Source organism: Tupaia chinensis, unplaced genomic scaffold (assembly GCF_000334495.1).
Source record: "Tupaia chinensis unplaced genomic scaffold, TupChi_1.0 Scaffold000619_1, whole genome shotgun sequence".
NCBI lineage: Eukaryota > Metazoa > Chordata > Mammalia > Scandentia > Tupaiidae > Tupaia > Tupaia belangeri.
In genome coordinates this window covers 151,003-160,497 of record NW_006160139.1, presented here as the reverse complement: position 1 = coordinate 160,497, position 9,495 = coordinate 151,003, and the positions used below count along the sequence as shown (strand labels likewise).

The 9,495-nt window shown below is 52.9% G+C and overlaps 1 protein-coding gene across 1 annotated transcript in view; it reads right to left on the bottom strand.

Annotated features, from left to right (window-relative positions):
• DLC1 (DLC1 Rho GTPase activating protein) overlaps positions 1 to 9,489 on the bottom strand; it is a 55,731-nt gene extending 46,242 nt beyond the window's left edge. Inside the window, exon 1 of the mRNA XM_006158983.3 lies at positions 9,350 to 9,489. Coding sequence (XP_006159045.1) covers positions 9,350 to 9,386 — 37 coding nt within the window. The 5' untranslated portion in view covers positions 9,387 to 9,489. The remainder of the gene's footprint in view (positions 1 to 9,349) is intronic.
• Positions 9,490 to 9,495: the final 6 nt, after the last annotated feature.

Genomic DNA, 9,495 nt, shown 5'->3' with positions numbered 1-9,495 from the left:
TATCCACTAGGCCCAGCCACGGCAGAGCAAGTGGGAGCACAGTGGCTGAGGCCGCAGGGGCCAGGGTCCGCAAGGTGGGTGCTCTGGCTCTAGCTAACTGGGAGGCCGGGGCAGGATCAAAACTCTCTCCTCTCTCTCCTTCCAGCACACTCTTCTCTCATAAAAATAAGTGCAACAAATGTTAAACATGCACAACTGCCAAGAACTAGTTAGGAGGGATCCACGTAAACTGCATTCCTAACAGGGCTGAGCCCACAGCAGAAGGCATAGACTAGTATTTATTAAACTCTAATGTTACCTCATCACAGTAAAAACCCTGAGCAGCAACTAGCAGCATTCCTCCCTTCACGTGTCAAAAACTACTCCAAACATCTGCTCCAAGTATTGAAAAAAATGCAGGAAGCTCTGGGCGGTCAGCCGCTGACTCGGTTTCTTAGGCCCTGTGGCTGGACAGCAGGGGACCAAGTCCACCTGCTCGGTACCCAAGCAGGACACACAGAGGCCAGGTGACACTCCTCTCTTCACTTAGGAACAGCAGGGGCTGGAGTTCCGGGAGCCACGCGGCAAGGCACTCCCCAGTTAAATACGGGCGTGAAGGTCCCCTCTCCTCCCCTTAGGAGCGAGCAGCTTCCCAAGGCCCATGGATTCCCTGTGCTACCAATGCTCCGAACTAGAGGACAGCCCTGTGTCTCCCACCTGGAACCAGGAGCATCGCCCAACCCCTGGTGGCAGCCCGGGCGCTCACTCGGCTGAGTCTTCCTCTCTGACCCGCGCAGCTTCGCCGGCCTCCTCCCCCTCTCCCGGCTTCATTTTGTCCTTCTTCCACAATACTTATTTATGCTTTCTCCCTCCCACTTCTGTAAGTTCCACAAGGTGAGTTTCTCTGTCCATCACTCTCCGACTGATCCCAAGCACTTATGGCTGTGTGTGACACATGGCAGTGGCTCTATAACTATTAGAGAAATTAACCACAATAAGACTTTTGTTCTAATGAAATGGTTGTCTTAATTTTTCGAAGACCCACGATAAGAAGCCTATGTTACATCATAACCTGGCATACACGTATGTGTGCATACAGAGAATAGTACGCATTTGGCTACCTATTCAGTAGCCTTAAGAAAGTGATCTTGGGACCACCAGAACGTGTAATGGCTATGTCGCTGGACTCTCATGTAGTTGACTGTGGTTCAAGTCCTGGACCTGGTGGCTTAAAACTCAGGCCAGGCGCGTGTGCATGCGTGCCCAAGATCCCGAGAGGAGAATGGAGAAGGGATAGCGGTGTGGCCATACCCCCCGGGGGGTGATTTCTCACTTTCTGTCTCTCTGTCTCTCTCTGTCTGTCGGGCGAGCGCACGCGCCCTATAGCAAAAACACCTCTCAAACAAAGACAAAAACAAAAACACAAAAACGCTTGCTGGGCGCGTGTGCATGCAAGTATGCCCCAAATCCTGAGAGAATGTAGGAGAAGAGATGCGGCTTGCCACGCCCTCTTGGGGATGCCTTCTTACCCCCCCTCCCCACCCCCCAGCCGCCCTGCTGTGTCTCTGGCAAGTGCGTCCTGGAGCAAAAATTAAACCAAAACAAAAACCACTGGATCACTAGAAACTGCTTCAGGAGAACCCCACTTTGGTCAATCTGTGGAAGCTTTTGTGGGAATTTCAGGGTGACTTTTTATCAGATCTGTTTCTTGGTCTGTCCCATGAAGCCCACGGGCTTGTTCCAGAGAACACAAGATCAAAATGTTTGCTTCTGAGTCTGTAGCTCTCAAACTGAGTGTACCTTCAGAGGAAGGAGACACCTCAGCGCACAGAACTGACTCTCAGGGGCTCCTCCACCTTCCGTGCTGTTGGCCTCGGCGTTCCCCGGCTTCGCAGCGGGCTGAGCTGGAGCCGCGGCACCCAGACCTTCCCACCTTTCCTCCCTATGAAGGGGAGCTGCCCACGTGCAGGAGACAGGCGTGAGGCTCAGAGCTCCCCAGCCCTCCTCCCCACGCTGGGGCATCCCCTACCTACTTCAAGTGTCCTCACACTGTTGTCAATACATATTTATGCATCTATTTATGCGGAGTGACTTATTTGTAGATATTTATCTAGTGATTTGGGGGCCACCAGGTCTGAGCCTTGAACCATGGTTGGCCATGTGGGAGTCCAGCACTCAACCACTATGCCACCTACCAGCCCAGGAGCCCTCGCTTTTAAACGACTGGACTCTTTCAGTGCTAGTAAGAAATGAAAGTGTGGGAATTTGGTTTTTTAAATAGTTTATTTCTTTCTATCTTCTGCTTGCAGTTTGCAGACAGATACGTTGCTTTCTAGTAAAGACCAATCCTAGAAATAATATAAAGGGGAAAGAAGGACGCGTGTCCCCTGTGACGTGATGACAACTTAATAAATAGTTTTGCTGCGAAAGAAGGAAGCCTGGGGACATGCCCTGCCTGCCTGCACAGGGTTACGCCAGAGGAGTGGCTGTTCCATGGAGACGTCACACTCACTGAGAGCTCCTCTGAGGGTCACCTAGGACAAGGGTCTGCAAAGCATCGTCTTCAACACGCAGGCCCTGCGCCGGCACAGCCAACAGCTCTGTCCTAGCCTGAGCCCACGAGGGGCAGGACTCGACCAGGCTCGCCTCGGGTCGACCCAGTCACTCCAGGAACAGAAAAGACCCCAAGGAACCAAAAGTTGGCACTTGCTACTCAGAACAAAGAGGTCAGAGTGGAATGAAAGTAAACCACTAACGAAATGCACTATGCATCACCACATCTTTGTATTTCATTTTAATATGGGGAGACGTAAAAAGAAACCTTTGGTACGCACACACACGCGTGCACGCACACATACATGTTCACGCACACATGCATATTCATGCACACACACTTGTTCATGCACACACATGCACACACACCTATCTATCTACATGGACGCACATATAAACACGCACACATATGCTTCTAGTATTTAATGTAAAAAATATTCATACATTTCAAACCATGCACAAAGAAAAGTGACTTGGAATAGCTTTTAAAAAAATACTAAAAAAGGGGAACCAGCAGTTGGTGTAGTGGCTATGTTGCTGGACTCCCATGTTGACTGCGGTTCAAGTCCCGGACCCGGTGGCGTGGGTGGCTTAAACTCACACTGGGCGCATGTGCATGCGTTCCCAAGATCCCGAGAGTTGAAAGGAGACGGGACTGCGGTGTGGCCATACCCCCTAGGGGGTGATTTCTCTCTTTCTGTCTCTCTGTCTCTCTCCGTCTTTCTGGCGAGTGCACGTGCCCTATAGCAAAAAACCTCTCCAAAAAAAGAAAAAGAAAAAAAATACTAAAAAATTAAACTATGTAAATAACATATATTTAAAAGCCCTTATTTATTTGTTCCTTTTTGTTTTTAACGAAGCAGATCTCTTAAGATTATATCATCAATTTCTTCTTTTATTTATCCAAGGCAAAATACTGGGTCACGAACCCGGAGTCCCCGCACCTCCTTTATGAAGGGCTGGCACGCTCGCCCCATACCTGCATGTTACCGAGAGCACCGGCAATCCTCGGAGCCCGCTGCCTCATCTTTGCCTCTGCCCTGATTTCGATAGTGCCATAGCAGAGGAAAGTGAAATGGTGTATAAATGATAGAGCTACAAAAACCGAAAAGTGGGAATAAGTAAGAAATTCTAGAACAAGAAACCTACACAAACCTGCTTGTCCATATTTTAGCATATTCGGGCCAAGAAATTCAAGTAACAAACAAATATCAGGCTGCTTTTCCAGAGACCAGTGGAAAGACAAACATGGCAGATACGGGCTACGGGAAGCGGCCACCTCCAGGCGTTCTGAAGGCTAACTGCAAACAGGAAACAGCGTTCAACGTGGCTTTCTCAGCTGCGTGCCCACGAGTATAAGAAAAAAAGGAGTTATTGTCGCCTACGAGTTATTTTCATCGGGATTATTTGAGACACCCAGCCCCCCAATACACACAATCTAATGGTCATAATTTGACTCAGATACATCCATACGGGCGCCTACAAACACATTCAGACCCTCGTTTCGTTGGTATTCTCTTTTTATTTTTTGCTTGAGTATATTTTGCTCATCAAAGAGAGATGGGGAGACAGTGAGAGAGGAAAGGGGACGGTCACTCCACAAGCTCTCCTCCTTCCTCTCTCCCTCCTTGCAGGGTTTTGGGTGCACACACACAGGCACCCGGTGTCTCTCCAGCCTCTGGGACTGGTTCTCGAACCTCACTGCCAGCCATGTGAGATCGGGCTGCTTTAACGACCAGGCCAGAGCTGGCCCACGCTCTCCCTTTTGTTACACAGGCTGAAGGGGCCCCAGGTCCCGCTGAGCTCACACATGGCCTTGGAGGAGGCACTGCCCTCCTTCAGCCCTGTTGCCGGCACCCCTCAGCTGGGAAGAAGCACTGTTTCCCCAGCTTCCTTCGCCAAGTTCGGCCACTTCCCACCCGATGCCTTTTACCGACACACAGCACCGACACCAAAAGCCCTTTTCTGTGCTAGAGTCTGAAAGAGGGAGCTGCCTGGAGGCTGGGTCTCTTATCCGCTAGTGTGCTTTCTCCGGGTTCAGGAGGTAAAGTGGGTGCAGGATTCGGCATCTCCCCTCTATTTCTGTCACACGAGTGTGACAAAGGGCACGGCGTGGCTGTGACAAGTTCAGCCAGACAACGGACCACATCTCTCCTCCACCTCCGACGTGCCGTCTCCTCCCCCATGGCTTCCCAAGGTCTGTGCCTGGAAAATGCTACGCCCTCTGGGTGTGGAGAGCTTTGTCCCTCAGACATCCTCTGCAGTTCCTGCAGGAGAAGGAAGGCGCCTTTCTGACCAGCCGCAGGAAGTGACTTCTAGCCCTCTCCACGGGACACTCCCAGGTGGGGCGGGAGAGAACAAAACGTGGACAGGAAGTGTCAAGGCATCTGAGGACTCAAGCAGCTTTTGATTTTTCCCTAGGCGGGGGAGCAGGTGGGCACGCAGAGGACCCCAAGCACATGTAAATGGGAAGCGTGCCCTTTATTCTAGGAAGCTGTGTCTAGGAGTGGGTCAAACACAGGATGAATGGCCGAGACAGGCTGGCTTCTGCCGTGTTTTGGCTCCATCTTTAACAAGGTAGAATAGTTTGCCTTTTGGAAGCCCAGGGCTTTATTTACCAATAGGAAGGAATTTTCGAGATGCCATTTGAATATTTTCAGTGACAGCTGGGAGACGAGGTCCCCTTAGAAATAGTATTATAAAGGAATTTCACCAAAGAAAGCATTACTCATGACAGTCAAGAGAGGCTAGACTTGCAGAAAATGCTACCCTGGAATACTTCCCCAATGGGAAGGGTGGGTCACGTCTCCATTCGCCAGGTCCCAAGACAGGAGACACAAAAACACCCAATCTGCTATTTGTGGACCCAACATGAAAGGTCTCTACATGGGATCACAGCCCCCGGGAAACTTCAGAGTCACTACAGGACTCTGTGTGGGCCGACTGGAAGGGTCCTGGCTGCTGCTTAGAGAATCACGTAGGCTAGCATATAGGGATTTCTTTGTGCCCACCAGTAATCGGGGTGGCCAGGAAGAAGAATCTGCTGGTGGGCGGGAGGGGACAACATGAGACCAGGTAGATCTAACTAACGGCTCCCAGCAGGACTCCCATGCCCTATCACTGAGCATGATAATCCTTAGTAGTAACACAAGGTCCCACTGGAGCCAAAGTGTAGACAGACAGGTGGAGCCCTTCCCAGCTGGGACTCTTACCCATGTACATGAACTAGACCCCGATCTTAAGGTGGAAAGAAACACCACGGGCTGCATGCACGTCAATGCAGTAACATGTTCTGATAAAGCACATTTTACGGTACAGTATTGTGTGTTCCTTATGAGAGAAACACAGCTCAAATCTCTGCAATCCTCCACATGCAAAGGCTGGAGTCAGAATCATGCGTGCCCTTTCCTCTAATTTTGCAGCCATGGAAAAAAACACAGGACAGAACTCTGCGGGGCAGAATGCATATTTACACGCTACTGTTGGGTCTTAGTTCACCTTGACCACCTTAGGAAGGAAAGTTTTTTATGTCCTCCAAGTTGTACAGGTAACTCCTCTGCCTTATAGCCTAACAACCTCATGGCAGATGTTCTAGGGTAGATTCTGGCAGAGACAGGCATTACGAGAAAGTCTAAGCTGCAACTAAGCAGGTAAATGGAAGGCCTTCTCTTTCTAGCACCAGATCCCAGCTCACGTCATGCTAATCACTGAAAGTGAAAACCACCTTCCTCCCCAATCTGCTTTATAATCCCGAGGGCAGGCTTGTCTGGATGCCAGTCACTCCACGGGGCTAGGCTTTGCTCTGATGTGCTAAACACTGAGAACTCGGTCCTTCAAGATTTGGCAAAGTGTAGGGGAGGAAGGGGAAACATCTGAAGTTATTTTTACTTGTGCAGGTCTTTGGGCTGTACAGGGTGAATGGTGGGGGGATCAAGTATTGTCTGGAGCCCTTCAGGGTCTTTTTTTTTTTTTTTTGCATGGCCTCATTTCCGTCTTCCTGTTGCTAGGAAGGAGGGGGAAGCATGGGAAGCTGTGTTTACAATACGGGACCATCCTGTCCAGCACAAGGCTCTCTTCAAAAGAGCCCCATTCCCTTCGCCCTTCCGACTCACTGTACTTTAGCTGGCCCCATCCTTCGGCACCAAATTACCCTTCCGCAAGTATTTTCAAACTGCGTATTTACCCGCCTGAGGCATAAAAATACCACTCGCACTTAAACATTGCATCATGGCTTAAAATCCCCACGGGACACTAAGGAAACCCAAGTACTTCATTCACATTTGAAACCACCTCTGGTAATCCCACCAAGCCCTGCTTGGAAGGCACCTCCCTGGGGCCTCCATATCCCCCGGTCAGTGCCATACGAGTTCTACGAAGGGAGTTAAGCGGCATGTCCATTTCAAATCTCGCTTCGCAGTAATAACGTGCTTAATCATAACACATCTTTCTATCCATCTGGCCTATCAGTCCAGAGGCAAACACCTCTCCTAATGTAAAAATGCTCTCACACTTGGCTTGCTCTTTGCTCTTTGAACAATGACACCAAATAAACACAGGCTTTTAGGCTGAAGGGCAAGCAGCCCTCACCTTTGCCCGGGAACCACAAACCCCCCTCAGATTGGTCCAGTGCATTCAGTCCTGAAACAGCCTTCCACTGGCGACCGCGTGGCTCCACTGCTTCCTCTGTCCGCTGGGAGGCGCGACTGGCATTTCTCCTACGGTTCGGCATCGGAATCACCTCCCTGGTCCACTCTAGTTGCAGGCTACGTATCCAATTCTGCGGAGTTGAGAAAGCAAGCCAGTCTTTCTTGAGTTTCCAGCCTGTTCGGTATATGGTGTCACTGAGCGAGGATTAAAATAAAGCTAGTTTGTGTTAAAGCCGAGTTTTATACACGGCCGCGGAAGTGAGTCTGTGTGCTTCATCTGATACTGAACGGAAGTGCTGCCGAGAAAGGCAGGGTTCAAGCTTGGCCATGACGTGAACCAGGCAGGCCACAGTAAAAAAAAACAATACAATCGCCAATTTCTCACAGTGTTTCCAAAGAACTTCTGAAGGTTCATCTGCTAGCCGTTCTGCATGTGTTCCCAGGATTCCCTTCGGAAAGGAGGAAGGCAGGCTGGCCATCTGTCGCAGGCTGCGGCGAGGCTGGCGCTGGGCACCTAAACTCCGCACACTCTGGTCTGCAAATCCTCTCTGGAGGACAGGCCCACAGCCCAGATGGACAGAGCTGAGCTGCAGGCCTCTCCAGTGGCTGATAGATTTACATTCAGGGCCGTGCAGTCTGCTGGGCTATTATTTTCACTCATCCTTCCAGCAAACAGAATTTTGGAGGGAAAAAAACTGTAATTTGAGACTCAGCATCTGTCTTCCCAGGAGCTGCGACTTCAGCCCTACCCGATGTACCACACACGCCCCCCTCAGGAACCGCTTCCTAACTGACAGCGCAGGCCAGGCTCCCTGTCCTGCTTCCAAAACCACTTCACCGTGACCCTGCGGACGCAGGCCACTGCTAACCCCTCAAACAGGGCTGGGACTAGAAGAGGGCAGGCAGGACCTTCTTCAGCTCTACGGCGCAGACTAATGGTTCCAGGCAGGGGTTCCCGCCACCATGAGCCAGGTGTCCACCCAACGTCACTTAAGCAATTCTCCGGTATTAGCTCCCTGGACCCTCACGACCACCCCACGTGGGGACAGTCTGGTCCCACGCTGCACATGGAGAAGGAACAGCGAGGTGAGGTCTCATCACCCCCAGATTCGCGGCGCTGAAGCTGCAGACCCCCCAACTACGACCCAGCAGCCCGGCGCTGTGCGCTCTCAGGGCCCTGGTTCCGGAGGACGCGCAGACGCTGGCTTACACGTGCCTCCGGGCTGCTGCGCCCAGGCCGGATGCGCCTCGCTGCAGAGTGCAAGGCTGGGTCCACGGTGCCAGAGGTGGGGACAGGGCACACGGCCGGGGAGGGACCCCGGAGGCTGCCGCCCAGGCCGGGGAAAAGTCGGGCGTTGGCGGTCTAGCGTTCCCCGACCGGGACTCGCCCCGCGGGCTCCGAGGGCCAGGGCGTGGGCTGCTCCTGACCCCTAGGGGCTGGAGGCCATGGCCAGCACCGGAGCGCAACCGCTGCCCTCCTGGCGGGAGCCCCGCTGCGCCAGCTAGGGCTGCTAAGACCTCCACAGCTGCACGGGGACGGCCACCCGGCCAGGTCTGGACGCTTCCCGGCGCTGAGACACTGGACAAAACGATTTGCCATTACAGCCATTTCTCGGTGTAGTGTTTCTTTCTTTCTTTCTTTTCTTTCTTTTTCTTTTTTTAAATTCCCAAGTGCCAGGAGAGTCTAAAACGTCTCCAAATACCATATTCTCAAGAGTTAACGCTGATTTTGGATTAGTATGGTTAAAGACGGCAAGCGCCCAGTCCGGATGGTCCTCCAAATAAAGACAACCAAAACGGTGGCGACTACGTGACCCCAAGCCCCGGGGGGTGCCGAGCCGGAGGAGCTGCACCGCCGCCTGCCGGTCCTGCGCCCCCACCCCGCGCCACCGCCCCAGCCCAGCGCCCCCGCTGGCGCCCCGAGCCCCAAGCCCCAGCCTGGTCGGAGGGACCCAGGGCCGCCCGACCGCGGTCCCTAGGCAAGGAGTGGCCAAACGGCCGTGATCCGAAATTCCAACCTCCCTCGCAAACTCTGGCCCGGTGTGCTCACACTCCGCCTCCCAAAGGGCGTCTCAAAAGCCCAGAGCCACAGGCACGACTTGACAAGGCGGAGTGACACGTCCCCGCGACCAGCGTCCGGGCGGCCCGACGGCGAGGCGCGCTCTACTTACGCGTTAGGATCATGGTGTCCGGCTTTTCTCTGCACATCCAGCCCAGCGCAGGGCGGCCGGCGCGCGCAGGGAGGTCGAGGCAGCCCGAGGCCGCGGGGCTCCGGCGACCCGACCCACGGCGGGAGGCGGCGGCCGCGCCCCGGCAG